Source organism: Neofelis nebulosa, chromosome 11 (genome assembly GCF_028018385.1).
Source record: "Neofelis nebulosa isolate mNeoNeb1 chromosome 11, mNeoNeb1.pri, whole genome shotgun sequence".
Taxonomy (NCBI): Eukaryota; Metazoa; Chordata; class Mammalia; order Carnivora; family Felidae; genus Neofelis; species Neofelis nebulosa.
This window is the reverse complement of record NC_080792.1, coordinates 14425675-14442094: the sequence shown is the minus strand read 5'-3', so window position 1 is coordinate 14442094 and position 16420 is coordinate 14425675. Positions and strand designations below refer to the sequence as shown.

The 16420-nt window shown below is 45.1% G+C and overlaps 1 protein-coding gene across 4 annotated transcripts in view; it reads left to right on the top strand.

Moving 5' to 3' along the window:
• The window catches only part of TNFRSF11A (TNF receptor superfamily member 11a), a 57024-nt gene that overhangs the window by 28269 nt on the left and 12335 nt on the right, over window positions 1-16420 (top strand). For 2 of the 4 annotated variants that reach the window (XM_058691905.1, XM_058691906.1), the window contains exons 4-9: window positions 777-920; window positions 5685-5778; window positions 7369-7463; window positions 9040-9153; window positions 11992-12044; window positions 13648-14413. In XM_058691905.1, the coding sequence (XP_058547888.1) occupies window positions 777-920; window positions 5685-5778; window positions 7369-7463; window positions 9040-9153; window positions 11992-12044; window positions 13648-14413 (1266 nt within the window). The remainder of the gene's footprint in view (window positions 1-776; window positions 921-5684; window positions 5779-7368; window positions 7464-9039; window positions 9154-11991; window positions 12045-13647; window positions 14414-16420) is intronic. The other 2 variants (XM_058691908.1, XM_058691907.1) reach the window with 1 other exon arrangement.

Here is a 16420-nt window from a genome sequence, read left to right as displayed (position 1 = left end):
GATTGCCCCGAGTGTTTGGGGGAGATTAACTTCCAAGTATGTCATCAGGCTCAACTTCTGTAATGCATTCTTTAATTACGCATTACACTTCTCTAATTACACTGTGACCCCTGTTTTCACAGCTCTGAATAATCTTGTGGTCCTGCAGGATCCCAAGATGAATCCCCGGTGTCCAGATCCCTGTTCTCTTAGGTTCAATCTGGCATTAGTGCTAAGACTATTGATCACATTTGAATCCACTAAAAATTAAGCAGCTGTGAAATCTATTTTGCATTAGCCAAAATAGACAATAATCATAATTCCCCGGTTCTTAGTGCTGTCACTACTATGAAAATTGCCTTTAAAAAAAAATTCCAAGACTCGGAGTGCCTGGGTGGCTCAATCAGTTAAGCAAGCATCGGACTTTGGCTCCTGTCATGGTCTCAGAGAGGGAAGCCTGCTTGGGATCCTGTCTCCCTCTCTCTCTGCCCTTCCCCCACTCATGCCCTCTCTCTCTCTGTCTCAAAAATAAATGAACGTTTAAAAAAAAAACTCACAAGACTCTTAATTATTAGAGAGAGAGAGAGAGAGAGAGAACGAGAGAGAGAGAGAGAGAGAGAGAGAACGAGAACCCTGCTGGGCTGTTTTAGTGAAAGCACTGGAAGGGGGAGCTTGGTAGTTCCGGAAAACCCAGGCCCCAGTGATGCATTTGCGGGGAGCCAGGCAGGTGCCATGTCCCCGTGTTGCAGGGTTGCCCTAAGGTGGAAGGTGAGCAGCTGTGTCTCTGTCTCCCGCAGGCAAGGCCCTGGTGGCCGTGGAGCCCGGCAACCGGACGGCCCCGCGGCGCTGCGCCTGCACGGCCGGCTACCACTGGAGCGCGGACTGTGACTGCTGTCGCCGCAACGCCGAGTGCGCCCCGGGCTTTGGCGCGCAGCACCCGGGTAGGGGTTTGGTTCGTGCGTCAGGCGGGCTCTCCCGCGGGGGCCGGAGCAGGCTCTGAGAGGTGTCTCTGCATCATTCCCGCTCCGAGGAAGCAGGTGGCACGGGAGTAGCTTGGGGGCCCCCTTGAGCAGGGCCAGGTTAACCTCGTCCAGGGAAATGTGGGTGCGGGGCGCTCCACCGAAGGCTCCATCCGGGACACCTTGGGATCCCCGCTTAGGCGGGCAGGGGTAGCGCAGACCCTTTTTAAAAATCTGGTGCAACGCCGCTTAGGCGGGCAGGGGTCCTCAGACCCTTTTTAAAAATCTGGTGCAACCCCTTAGAAGGCTTTTGAAAAACCATGGGCCCCTGGCATATTTTTAGGTTGGCAGCTAACATTTTTTTATTGCCAGTGTAAAGAGTTGCTAAGGAATTAGTTTCCAAGGAATTATAACAGCAGTAACACTTTTAAAAATGGAATTCAGTGGCATCTAAACAGCATAGCAATTTTAAAAATGCACTAATGGTCCTTCGCTCTTCGAAGTTTTACACAGTTCTTTTCCCTCCTCTGATTTGTATCCGTTTCACTTTCCCCATAGAATTTTATCCTAATGTATTTTTATGCTTGGAGGGCTTTTACGAATCACCTTTTCATAGACTTTCACATCACAAATGTACACAGATTAGAGATTGTAATTTTTAAAAATTTCCCGTGACTCAAGGTTCTAAGAGTTAAAAACACTTCTGGACTAAATTGTTATTACAGTTATTATCCGATTGTCAAAAATATATTTTGATATGATTGTAAAAACTTTATGAACTTAATGAGTGGAATTTTTCTTATTCTAATATTCATGGTTGGCTATTATTTATTGCTAAAATGCAACAGAATTCAACATTCATTCTATTTCCACCAAGTGCTGAGAAACTTGGTCCCATAAATCACTAAATGGCTAAGGAAACCTTCTGTTAGACAAGTATCCGTTCTTTCAACACTTTCTTAGTTATATGTCCAGGCCTCAGAATGGTGTGACATGAAAAGATGTCTGAGGTTTTTGAATGTTTATTTATTTTTAAGAGAGAGTGCATGTGCACGCAAGCAGGGTAGGGGCAGAGAGAGAGGGAGACAGAAGATCTGAAGCAGGCTCGGTGCTGACACCACTGAGCCCCTTGTAGGGCTTGAACTCGCCAACAGCAAGATCATGACCTGAGCCAAAGTCAGACGCTCAACTGACTGAGCCACCAGGGTGCCCCTCAAAGGTATTTTTAATGATATCTCAGTTAAGAACTCAGTTGTGTTTTCAATTTTGTTAAAAGTAAAGAAATAGATATCTCCTTTAAAAAATTTTTTAATGTTTATTTATTTTAGAGAGAGAGGGAGGGAGGGGCGGGGGGGGGGGGGTGGGGAGGAGACGCAGAATCCAAAGCAGGCCCCAGGCTCCAAGCTGTCAGCACAGAGCCTGACGCAGGGCTCAAACTCACAAACTGTGAGATCATGACCTGAGCTGAAGGCCCACGCTTAACCGACTGAGCCACCCAGGTGCCCCAGAAATAGATATCTTCTTGACAGAAAAGTATTTCTTAGAGTTATTTACTGCCCTGACTTCTGGAAAGCACCTCAAAGCAGTTTTTTCAAGATGTAACAAATGATTCTTCATATCTGTTGATCTTTCATTTAGAGGCAACTTGTTTTAACCCAGAAGACTTGGACAGGATTAGAAGAATTAAGATGCTATTCATTTCAATTCCTATGGAAGAAAATGTCCATCAGTCACACTGGTCCAGTCCGTCCTTTTTACCAAATGTATCAACTGAACCAGATGGGCTTTCTCTTGGAAAAAGTCTGACTTGATTTTTTTTTTTTTTTAATTATCAAAATAAATCTGGGGAACCTGGGTGGCTCAGTAGGTTAAGCATCTGACTTCGGCTTAGGTCAGGATCTCACGGTTTGTGAGTTCGAGCCCCGCGTCAGGTTCTGTGCTGACAGCTCGGAGCCTGGAGCCTACTTTGGATTCTGTGTCTCCTTCTCTCTCTGTCCCTTCCCCACTTGTGCTCTGTCTCTCTCTGTCCTTCAAAAACAAATAAATGTAAAAAAAATTTTTTTTTTTAATCTCTTTAAACAAATTGAAAAAAAAAAAATCTCCCTATGACAACCAACTCCCTTTTGAATTTGATTCTAAGACAAGGCCCAGAGCCTTCCCACAAGTTTGCCACCTGCATGAGAAAAGGTGCCTTTTCTTTGATGGACGTTGTCTCCGCCGTATTCCTTTGGAAATGGTGCATTCTCTGAAAATAGGTGAAGGATGGAGGGGGTGAAGTGGGTGAATGAAAATCTCTCTCGTGCCCTACCTTGCAGTGTATTTGAATTCTGAACAACTCACCCTGGTCCCAGATACCCCATTCTGTTGTCACACTCACATTTTGCCCTCAACAGACAAGAAAAGGCAGACACTGAATGCAGGCGTTTTGCCATTACCGATATTTCGATCTGTTATGTTGTTTTGTTTTGTTTTGGCATCTCAGAGGTTTAGCACCAGAGCAGGATTTGGAGCGGGTAAAGCAGCCTGCCTTCTTTTGTAAACTGGGGAAAGTGTGATTGTGTCCAGGGAAAGAGGAAAGGAGAACCTATAGGATGCCTCCGGCAGTCAGTTGTTTCAAATAGTAGATGTGAGAGTCCAGTGCTTGGATTTAATGCCTTTAAAGCCATGTGTGACTTGTGGCTCCTTAGGAAGTCTCTTTGTTTCTAAGGGTTACTCTTCTAGAGTGTGTTAATATTTTTCAAAGCTGTCTGAATTAATGTGAGCAACTAGATGTTAACTGGGCTTCTGTTAATATCATTTCAAAGTGAATCAAATTACTAGATTAGGGTATTATTAGATTAATTATTAATAATTACTTTTTTTTTTTTAATTTCAGTCAGTTAACATATAGTGTAATAATGGTTGCAGGAGTGGAGCCCAGTGATTCATCTCTTACATTTATCACCTAGTGCTCATTCCAATAAGTGCCCTCGTTAATGCCCATCACCCATCCTCCCCCTCCCCCCCCCCCCCACCCCATCAGCCCTCAGTTTGTTCTCTGGATTTAAGAGTCTCTTATGTTTGCCTCCTTCTCTGTTTTTATCTCGTTTTTCCTTCCCTTCTCCTATGTTCATCTGTTGTGTTTCTTAAATTCCACATTTGAGTGAAATCATATGATATTTGTCTTTCTCTGACTTATTTCACTTAGCATAATACACTGTAGTTCCAACAACGTTGTTGCAAATGGCAGGATTTCATTCTTTTTGATTGCCCAGTGATATTCCACTGTATATATAAACCACATCTTCTTTATTCATTCATCAGTCGATGGACATTCAGGCTCTTTCTTAGTGTGGCTATTGTTGACAGTGTTGCTATGAACATTGGGATGCATGTGCCCCTTCAAATCAGCATTTTTGTATCCTTTGGGGTACCCTACTTATTGAGGCAATTACAGAAATCAAGAATGTACTTCCCATTTGACTTTGGACAAAGAAAGTGCAATTTATTATTTTAATGCCTTATTTATGAAAATAAATCACAGAAGTGCTTTCAAGCGTAAATTAACTGCTTTAAGAGTAAATTGTGATTTTGGCACTGATTGCCTGATTATGATATCACATAGTAGCCAATGTTCATCGATTGGTTGATTGGGGGAGGGGAGGGGAGCGGGGGGAGGAGCAGAGAGAGAGGGAGAAAGAATCCCAAGTAGGCTCCAGGCTGAGCGTGGCTCGAACCTACGACTCTGAAATCATGATCTGAGCCAAAATCAAAAGTCGATGCTTAACCAACTGAGCCACCCAGGCGCTCCACCAATGTGCTTCTTTATTGGAATTACCAAAGGGTCATCAGGTGTCAGTTACAGTAAGGATAATAGACCTAGGAAATTGGAGATATTTCCTATTTTGACAACATAGTTGATGAGGAATGTTAGAGATCTGAAGAAGGCTTCCTAACCACAACCAAATTTCTGCCTGCACTGCCATGGATTAAGGCAGGGGTCCAAACTCCATCCCACCACTGTGTTTGTGTAAATAGAGTTTTATTGGAACACAGCCATATCGTTGTTGTTGTTGTTGTTTGTTTGTTTTTTAACATATTGTCTATGGTATTTTCATGCTACAAGTAATTGCAGAGATCAGAAGGCCTGCAAAGCCTAATATATTTACTGTATGGCCCTTTTTAGAAAACATTTGCTACCAACTCTTAGTTTAAGAGAAGGAGATCTGTAGGATCCGTAGGGTTTTTTGGGGAAGGGTTGCTTTTGTTTCCGTTTTTGTTAGAGAAAACTTTGTTACAAACATTCTGGTGTTCGGACTGGTAAGATTTAGCTGGTCAGGAGTCATGACAGGAAGTTTGCCTTAAAAGCTGTGAAAAGGCTGCCATCCTTTGTAGACAAAAACTGCTATGAACCCAAAAGGCTGAGAGGGGAGATCGGACAGGTGCCTGGTTAAAACAAGGCAGACAGCAGGCTCCCCACGTGACCAGGACAGCGGCTCTGAACAGCAAAGCATGAGTCCCTAACTCAGACGCTGATGTCAGTAGCCTGACAGTGAGCCAGTTACCTTTCTAAGGGCGGTTCTGGGACGCTGGGCCCTCTACAGCCAGGACGAACCAAAGCAATCGGCCGTAGGCGGTGACAGTGGGAGTGGGGAGGCTGGAGGCACTGGCGGGGCTCCTGATCTCGGGTCCTCGGGGCCATCAGCCTGGCCGATCTCTAAGTGTGCCTGTTTGTTTTGTTTGTTCTTTTGTCCATTTTGTTGACAGTGCAGCTCAACAAGGACACAGTGTGCGAGCCCTGCCTTGTGGGCTCCTTCTCAGATGCCTTCTCTTCCACAGAAAAATGCAAACCTTGGACCAAGTAAGTGACAACAGAGGAGCCAAGAGAGTTTGTTGATTTTATTTTATTTAAAAAAAAATTTTTTTTTTAACATTTATTCATTTTTGAGAGAGAGAGAGAGCATGAGTGGGGAAGGGGCAGAGAGAGAAGGAGACACAATCCGAAGCAGGCTCCAGGCTCTGAGCTGTCGGCACAGAGCCCGACACAGGGCTCGAACTCATGGACTGTGAGATCACGACCTGAGCCGAAGTGTGAGGCTTAGCCAACTGAGCCACCCAGGTGCCCTGAGTTTGATTTTAAACTCCACCTGCACGGTCTTCAACTTGATGTGTGACAGGAGCTCTGTACTATTTAGATTCAGTTGGATCGAATCTTTGACTTCCAGTTGCAGCTTCTTTTTTCCTCTTTTCTAACCTTATTTACTTGAGAATGACTTATGATGTTTATTATCATTCCCTCGCCGCTCCCACGCTTCCCAGCTTCCCCACACCACCGGGGGTATATTTGCCCAGAGATGTGTGTGTGTGTGTGTGTGTGTGTGTGTGTGTGTGCGCGCGCGCGCATATGGAAGCCTCCTGTTCATGTAAATGTTTGCATACTCTACACGTCTTGGGCTTCTTCACATAATATATGCTAACGGGAGCTCATTCCATGTTTGTTGACTTAGATCTTTGTGGCTTTTGGTCGCTAGTGTTTCACCATAGAGCTATACCATCATTTTATTTAATAATTTCCCTTCTGATAGCCATTTAAGTAGTTTCCAGTCTGTCACAGTAATAAATAATTCTCAGTGCATCATCTCGTGTATATATACTGTTTCACACTTAATGCGTGCGTGCGTGCGTGTGTGTGTGTGCAGTGAAATTATATGTATATATAGTGGAATCCCTGGGTCCTTCCATTGTGTGCTTTTTATTGAATACTAATATAAATACATGTATTGAATCCTAAAAAATTCCCAATATAGTAATTCTCATTAGATATTTATTTTCTAATCCGCTTACTCACGTTTTGTGTTGAAAAAGATTTTTTGTGTTTTCAGCTTCAAAAGAGCATTCAGCAAAAGTTTATCACTCAGCCAAGGCCACTGAACCATTTGGCATCTTTACTGAAGACACCAATGCTCTTTTCCAGAGCACAGTCTCAGACTAGTTCTTAGAGAACCCTGGCAGTGGTTACTTTTGCTCATTCATTTGTCCACCCTTACAGTGTGTGACAGGCACTGGGGATTCCCGTGTGCAGGAAGACCTCCGTTTTTCTCCTGAAGGAGCTAGCAATCTAGTGCAGTAGAGCCTTGTGTAGCGTTGTTTTTTAAAAAACAAGAATCTGGGGGCGCCTGGATGGCGCAGTCGGTTAAGCGTCCGACTTCGGCCAGGTCACGATCTCGCGGTCCGTGAGTTCGAGCCCCGCGTCAGGCTCTGGGCTGACGGCTCGGAGCCTGGGGCCTGTTTCCGATTCTGTGTCTCCCTCTCTCTCTCTGCCCCTCCCCCGTTCATGCTCTGTCTCTCTCTGTCCCAAAAAATAAATTAAAAACGTTGAAAAAAAAATTTAAAAAAAAAAAAAAAAAACAAGAATATGAAACCGAGTACTTAACCAATTCTACCTCCACAGCTGTAGTGTTCTCGGAGAGACGGAAGTACGTCATGGGACCGATAAATCAGATGTGGTTTGCAGTTCTTCTCTGCCGTCTACAAAGCCACCAAATGGTATGTTTAAACAGAGCGGGTTGGTTGTAGATATGCCCAGTCTCGTCCGCTCTTCTAGATGTCTTCCAAAGTACATGCTGTGCCTGAAGGGGTTCACCTCAGTTTCATCCCATCTTATCCGTGGTCCCCCTTCACCTCCGTCGGTGTTCTAACTCGACATATGTTGTTTACTTGAAAATTTCCTGCTGGAATGGATGACTAATAAAATATTCATCTATGCAAAAATAGAAAGAAAGAAAAGAAAAAAGAAATGGAGCTATAAACGTGAATTAAAATGCCCAAATATGGCAGGATAGTGGAGATCACAGTAAGGGTGTCTGTGGGAGATTTTGGTCACCAGCTAGAGTTAGAGTATCGCTATTGTTATATACGGCACGTTTTGTAGATCAAGTTAATTTTAAGTAGCTTAAGTGATCAAAGCTTGACAGAAAAGTTGACAGCTTTTGTCAGCTGGATGCTGGTTACCAAGGGGAGTGACATGGGGCAGAGGTGGGTCCAGATATGGCAGCACTGGAGATGGCACACACAGCAGGAAGACCCTCGTAATGAGGCAAGAGAACCCAGGCCACAGATTAATGGGGCTAATTAAGGGTTTAGGTTTGACATTTTGGGAAACAGGACGACACCTAAGCGTTCCGCACATGGAGTTAACACAGAGCAGCATTAAAAAAAGACCATTTTAAAGATAACATTGGAAACAACTGAGGGAATGAAAAGCTACAATTTTTTTTAAATGTTTGGGGGGTTTTTTTGTTTTTTTTTTGAGAGAGAGAAAGACAGAGCACGAACGGGGGAGGGGCAGAGAGAGAGAGGGAGACACAGAATCCGAAGCAGGCTCCAGGCTCTGAGCTGTCAGCACAGAGCCCGACGCGGAGCTTGAACTCATGGGCCGTGAGATCATGACCTGAGCCGAAGTTGGACGCTCAACCGACTGAGCCACCCAGGCAACCCAAAAGCTACTCTTAACAAGACAGAAGGAAAGGAGAGGCGGGAGTCCTGGAAACCAGGGCATGTAAACCAAGAACCCATCATATAAAGGTTCTAATAATGAAGTGATCAAGAGGGATGGGAGAAATGGTTGTGTCACATTGTGTTGTAGATGACCTACCTGAAACACTTCGCAGGACGGCCATGGTTCTGTTCTCACGACCGGCAGAACCCTGGTGCCACGTTGTTCTTTGGAAAGAGATAGGATAAGGGGCTTCCTTTGGCCTCGGAGGCCATCCAGCTGGAGGGAATGAGGTGTCGTTCTTGGTAAGCAAAGATGGATCTAGATGGCATGGTCAGCATGATTAGAGTTGTGCTAAAATAGCAATGTTTAAAGACAGCCCTGGGCTGGCTTGCGGAGGGACGCCAGGTTTGAGGCTGGCAGCAAAGTCACTTTCCCCCTTCCAGAGGTCAGCGTTCTCTGCACACCTGCCATCAGAGTTGGGGACTGTCCTTCTCTGCTGTCAGACCAGTGTCCTCCACTCTGGGGTTTGATTCAAAGGGTTTTGTTTTTAAACAACAATTAAAATAACTAGAGAATGATATGAAACCATCTTTAACACCTTTTTCTTATTTTCTTCCAATACAGAATCCAAGATATACTTGCCCGGTTTAATTATTCTGCTTCTCTTCATATCTGTGGCATTAGTCGCTGCTGTCATCTTTGGTGTTTACTATAGGAAAAAAGGGAAAGCAGTAACAGGTATTGTATCTACACTGGTTTTTGAAAAGTAATCTTAAAGAAAGCAGATACCTTTCTAGGTTCAGGAACTGATGACTCTTAGGCTGTGTGTTCACGCAGGATAGATCATCAGGTGTGAATGAGTTGCCTTTTTCCAAGAATACCAACGTTTTAAAAAAATATTGAAAAAGTATTTTTTAATATTTATTTATTGTTGAGAGAGAGAGGTAAGTTGAGAGTGGGGGAGGGGCAGAGAAAGGGAGGCACAGAATCTGAAGCAGGTTCCAGGCTCCGAGCTGTCAGCACAGAGGCCTACACAGGGCTCGAACCCTGGAACCGTGAGATCATGACCTAAACTGAAGTCAGACACTTAACCAACTGAATCACCCAAAATATTTATTTTGAGATCGAGAGGGTGAGAGAGACAGAGCGAGCAGGGAAGGGGCAGAGAGAGAGGGAGAGAGTGAGAATCCCAAGCAGGTTCTGTGCTATCAGCGCAGAGCCCGATGTGGGGCTCAGTCTCGTGAACCGTGAGATCATGACCTGAGCCAAAATCAAGAGTCGGATGCTTAACCAACTGAGCCACCAGGCGCCTCAAGAATACCAACATTTTTAATGCACCCACTTAAAATAGAGACAAATGTTCCAGTAAATGGCAGACATAAAGTTTTGACTGGGGTCTTACCTTGCAATATGAAAATGAAATTATGAAAATAAATTATCTTCTATTCAGTAAAATTTAGGTGCTTGTTCTTAGAATGAATAATCGGGTGTTACCTTGTAGCAACAGCAACCGATAGTGCCTTTTAGCCTCACATCACATTTGGCTTCTACACGACAAAGCTGAAAGAGTGTCGTTTCTAAGAAAGGATTCCTTGAGCGATTTCTTCATGCTTTCGAGGTCAGATCTTCCTCTCTTGGAGCACCTGTTGTCCCGCCATCCTTTTTCCATTTTCAGTTGCTCGGGTGTTTGTCATATCCACCTCGGCTCGGCTGTGGTTCGATCAGTTCTCCTATATCACATGCATGGACTTCATGAAACCTCACATATCTTGCTGTTTCCATTAACGTCACGTTACTTAATGTAACACGGGGCAATCAAAAGTTTTCAAACAGGGAAGATGATGTTTGAAGATGCTTATGTTAAGCAGAGAGCAGTGTTCTGTTCTCTTTGAGTCTACTCATTATTGAATATTTTTATTTAACGATGCTCCACTTCCCTAGCGACCCAGTAACTAGGGATTTGAATAATGCATGTTCAGATGGTGAGGGTCACTTGTGGAGTTTATGTGAGATAAACAGATTTCTGATTTTTTTTTTTTTTTTTTTTTAGTTTTTGTCTCTGTAATAATCTCTTACTGCCATATCTTCTCAGTGAGAAAGACGATGGGTCTACCAATTACCGAATGAAGGTTTAGAGCTGTTGGCTTTCCCTTCATCTGTTCATGGGGTACACGTTTTTTGGCTACCAGGGATGGGACTGGCACTGGGGGCTCGTTACCGAGCACCACAGTGAGACTGAGTGCTAAAAAGGGAAATTACAGAGCTGTAGGTGAGCAGATAACAGGGGGTCCTCTGACCTTGGGGCCAGCAAGGGTCTCCCAGAAGAGATACGGAGCTGAGATCTGAAGGCCAGTTGGCATTAGTTAAGGTTAGTGCCACTGGAGCAGAAAGTCAGGACCAGCGTGAGATGGAACTGGACGGGGAGGGGTGGCCAGATGATGGAGTGCTGCAGGCTTAGGTTTGGAGTTTGCTCCTTATCCTTAGCGAAGAGCAGTGAAAACAGCCCTCTGGTTGTAGATGGAAAACAACTTTGGGGGTGCAGTAAGAGTGGATGCAGACATACAGTTAGGAGGGCTTTTGCAGTCATCTGGGAGAGAGATCATCTTAGTAATTATGAGTATCCCCTATGCGTACAAGTATCCTTTCTTAGTACCGTTTGGGATTATCTAGTATTGATCCCTCCAAGGGAAGAGCTACAGGTTTCCTTTTATTTGGAGTAACTTTATTTTTGTGTAATTTCAAAAATACAGAAAAGACTCGAAACTAATAACAAAGGTCATTGCAGTAACTGACACATATTGAATATTTATCCTGTGCCAGCACGCTTACGCATTTTACGCGCAGTCACGAAATCACAACGGCACCATAAGGCGGGTGCTGATATTTCTCCCGTTTCATGATGAGGAAACTGAGACTCAGAGAAGTGAAATGGACCGGACAAGGTCATGTAATAGGGAGCATTAGCTATTATCATGACCTGATTATCTTCTAGTGGAGAATGGACAGCACCCCCACCCCCCCATCAAAGTCAGCGGAGGTGGGCTAAAATTTTATCTTTGTAGAACATAAATTCATAGGTTTTATGGACTCGGGGCCCGCTGGAGCTCAGGGGAGCCTGCCACAGCCCTCCGGCGTGCAATTTCCCTGTGTTGTACAGACATTGGAGTTAGGGTACTGGAAAGTCAGTGTCCCAGACCAGTGTCTTCTTTATTCCCCCCGCAGCGCCCAGCCCCACCCGCCTGTCCCTCTTCCCTCGTATCAAAGAAAACTTGCAAAGGGAAGGAGAACCCCTGAAGTCCTAACAGCTGCTCCGAGTGTGCCCAGAGGAATTTGGAAGAACGTTAGTGCGTGATACTTGGGCTTTGCAGAGATCAGAAAGTTCTGGTTTTGGTAGGAAGAGTCTTTGAATTGGTTGATTTCTTTTTTTTTTTTTAATGTTTTCACTCTCAGGAACTCTCACTGAAAAGACTTGCAGAGGACTGTGTTTAGAGATACACGCAGCTGACAGAGTGGTCAAGAATACTGAATTAGAGGAAATAATAATATGAAGTTCTTATCCTTACTTTGTTTTTCTAGCTAATTTGTGGCACTGGGTCAATGAGGCTTGCGGCCGCCTAAGTGGAAATAAGGTAAATTTAAAAGTCTTAAGTGTCTCCTTAACGTACTTTTAACAGTAGGCTGTTGACTACTAACATGTAGTCATGTTAGTACATCTAACTGTGGCGGTTAGTAGTCAAATGCCGAGGCCCGCTGGGAAAGGGGTACAGCCTGGAGGGATGGAGCCTCCAATCCCAGGATTGGTCGCTACAGGATAAGCCAAAGCCCACACAGCTGCTCATCTAAATGCTGTTTTCTTTGCATTTCGTGCCACGCATCATCTCTGTGCACATACATCAGTTATGTTGTTTTCTGGTGCCAGTCTTGATCGCCTAGGACAGATTCTGAGTAGGAAAGAGCTGCCATTTTCCTTTACTCCAGAGTGATTGAAAAGAGTTATTTTGGTAACTTTTAATTTTGATATATTCAAAATTATAGAAAAGCAGTGAGAATACCACACAAAAAACTGCCACATGCCCTAAACTCAGACCCAGCAATTGCTTATACTTTATCATTGGCTGTCTGTCTGTGTGTGTATGTCTATGTGTGCTTTTATTCGTGGTCCATTTTAGAGTGAAAAGGCAGACATCATGCTCCTATACCTTTAAATTTTTTTTTTTCAACATTTTTTATTTATTTTTGGGACAGAGAGAGACAGAGCATGAACGGGGGAGGGGCAGAGAGAGAGGGAGACACAGAATCGGAAACAGGCTCCAGGCTCCGAGCCATCGGCCCAGAGCCTGACGCGGGGCTCGAACTCACGGACCGCGAGATCGTGACCTGGCTGAAGTCGGACGCTTAACCGACTGCGCCACCCAGGCGCCCCGCTCCTATACCTTTAAATGCTTCAGGGTGAATTTCCTAAGAGCAAGCACATTCTCTTACATAACCTTAGAACCTTTATCAAAATCAAGAAATGTAATAGTGTTACGAACTATTATCCACATGTGCTATTAATTGTTAATATGTCTTCAATTACCTGATTCTGTCCCTTAAATCTATTGTCTTTAAGGCATGAAGAATATAAACTTTAAACCGGGAGCTCATCCTGATTCTCCCAATTCCAATCCCAATCCCAATCCCAATCCCAATCCCAACACCACAGGATTCGTTCGGTCTTTCCCTTACCTGGATTTGAATCTCCCCTCTCCCATTCCCAACAGGATGAAATGTGGCTTCCGTTACTGTCAGTATATTTGCTCATTGGCTCAATGACGGAACACAGAGACAGTAGTTTCACAATTACTAAACTGTACCACAGCAAAAAACAAAGCTACTAGCTAGAATTCATTATTTGTTTACAGGTTTGTTTGTTTGTTTTTTTTTAATTTAGATTGAACGTATATGGACAAAACACTGTGTTCTAAAGTTGAGTTAGCCCTTTGCCTTATTTGGGTGTGAACGTGCTGTTTGTGGGAAATGCAGTTTGATTCATTCGTTTCTGGTTGGATTCCATTTTAGGGTTCTCCCCCACTGTAATTTTAAATAACACAGGCAAAGTACCCAGTGAGTGGTCCATCTGTACTTGTCACGGTGGAAATAATTACTATAAACCATTTTCAGCTGTGTTTAGCAGGAACATGTTCTAGTAAGTGTGGGCATTAATACCTGTGCCTTCTGAATTGAAATCTGCAGGAGTCCTCAGGCAACAATTTTAGCAGCACTCATATGGAAGCCTCTAGTCAGCGTGAAATTTGTGAAGGTGTCTTACTGCTGACTCTGGAAGAGAAGATGTTTCCCGAAGATATGTGCTGTCCAGACGGCATTGGCCTCTGTGGCGGTGTGTGCTCAGGGGGTGGTTCCTGTGCACAGGGAGAAGATGCTGGAGTGCTCACCTTGGTCAGCGAGATTGAGGGGGACCCCTTCAGGCAGATGCCCACGGAAGACGAATATGTAGACAGGCCCTCCCAGACCCCAGACTCTTCACTGTCCCTCCTCCCTCGGCCTGGCAGCAAATCCACACCCCCTTTCCCTGAGCCCCTGGAGGTGGGGGAGAATGACAGTTTAAGCCAGTGCTTCACTGGGACAGAGGGCTTGGTGGATTCTGAAAGCTGCAATTTCACGGAGCCCCCGTGCAGGACCGACTGGATTCCCATAGCCCCCGAAAAGTACTTGCAAAAAGAAGTGGAGGGTGGCAATTGCCCCCACTGGGCAGCCAGCCCCAGCTCTGCAGAGGGCTGCGCAGGCTGCAGAAACCCTCCCGGGGAGGACCGGGAACCCCTCACGCCTACCCCGAAAAGTGGACCTTTGCCCCAGTGCGCCTATGGCATGGGCCCCCCGCCTGAAGAAGCAGCTGACGGGACAGGCCAGCCCACGGACGGGGCCGACGTAAGGCTTCCCGGCTCGATGAGGGGAGGCCCGGGGTCTGGAAGCCCCTCCGGTGACCAGCCACCTGCATCTGGTAAGTGATTTTCCTGGTCCCTTCCTTCTGAGCTTTAAAAAAGGCCTGTTCTTTATGCAGTGTTTGAAGGCAAGTGTCACAGACCATTTGGGGAGGAAGGATGCTAACGTGGGGAAAATTTTGCTCGCATGTTTCCTCCTGATAGACCTCTTTGCAGGGTGGGTTTTGACCCCGTCCACACGTTGGGTTTGTGACGGGTGTGTGACTGTATCCTCCAGCCCCCGGGACTGTCTTCATTTACACATGCCTCACCGCCCGCCCCCGGCAGTGAGCCTCCCAAAGCAATGGCAGCATTGACCTCGGGACTGGCTGAAGTCAAGGCGTTCCCTCAGATTTCTGGGTTCTGTTTCTGTTTTTAAAGCAACCTACTCCTCAAAGCTCCAGAGAAAGCTTTTATAATTTTCAGGGGACAAACATTGTTTAGTTAATTCTTAATCAATTAATATTTATGGAGAGTATCTCGGTTCGATACCAAATTCATGATGCAGTATAAATGTCCTTTGATGCTTTATATGAGAAGCCCCTTTTACAGCCACTGCATATAATGTATTTATGGAACGAGGAGGATAATTTTACAGTTTAAAATCATGATAGAGACTTATCGTTGCATCACTGCTTGAGCACGAATAGCCCACCAATTACAATAACTTTTTCCCCAAGGCTGAGACGCCGTCTGTTTCATCATGTAGTTACAAGGAACCTTGCCGCTGGTAGTGTGAGCTCTGGGTTTTATCTACCACATGGGGGGTCAGGGATCTCTCTGAGAGTCTTCCGACAGCTATAGACACTTTCTCCAGAAAAATGAATAAGTGCACGTATACCATTTAAAGGGCTTCACAGGGGGTGCCTGGATGGCTTGGTCAGTTGAGCATCCGACTTTGGCTCAGGTCACGGTCTCGCGGTGCGTGTGTTCGAGCCCCGCGTTGGGCTGTCTGCTGTCAGCACAGAGCCTGCTTGGGATCCTCGGTCCCCTTCTCTCTCTACCCCTCCCCCGCTGGCTCTCTAAATAAACAAACAAACATAAAGGGCGTCACAGACTCCTCCCACCCTCAAAAGGGAAAAGGAAAAAAGCCCATTCGTGGACCGCCTGTATCCTAGGATGCCTCTTTCTTTTTCTTTCCTGCCTCTTTATTTAGACCACAAGCAGTACCAGCACCTGGTCTCTGAATGATTTTCTAACCCTGAGGTAGCTAGGTCCTACCCGAAACACAGAGTCTCTTCTGCCTCATGCTGGCGATGGCCCCTGGCTTATTTGATAGAAGAGTGTGCTTTAGTCTGTCTTCTAAGCTTTGTGGTTTTGCTGTAACTACACAAATTTCCTGACGTGTAAATTCTATCATATCAATTCTCAGACTGAAAGGAGGAGATGCGTTTGGGGATATTTTCAAAGAACCGATGTGTTCTTCCTTCAGAAGACCTCAACGTTAAGATTTTAAGGAATTTCCATAACTGAAAGTTGGGCTCTACTCTTCGTTTGTATGATTCGACTTCTTTTTTTAGTGGTTAATTTTCTTCCTATCGGTCATAGAGACATATGAAACACTAGCGTTTTGGACTGTGGGGAGCTGGGAAACCAAAGCTGAGTGTGGCCGTGGCCATGTCTTAGTAAGACTGCCACTGTGTGAACAACTTCAGCAACTGTTGGAAGAAGAGTTGCTCGAATTTGTTTATTTTTTTTTAAGTTTATTTATTTGGGGGGGGGGGGGATGCAAGTGGAGGAGGGGCAAAGGGGAGAGAGAGAGAATCCCAAGCCTTCCCAGGCTCTGTCAGTGCAGAGCCTGACGCAGGGCTCGAACTCCCGAACCGTGAGATCATGACCTGAGCCAAAGTCGGATGTTTAACTGACTGAGCCACCCAGACGCCCCATGTTGGCCAAACTTAAAGAGAGATTTTTTTCTTAGTGTCACAAAGCCAAAAGCTAGATCTCTGGTCTCCTGTAAAGAGTTAAAACAATGCCCTAGTCTGGTTTTTATTATCATTTCTTTTCTCCAGCACTAAACAGCTAGG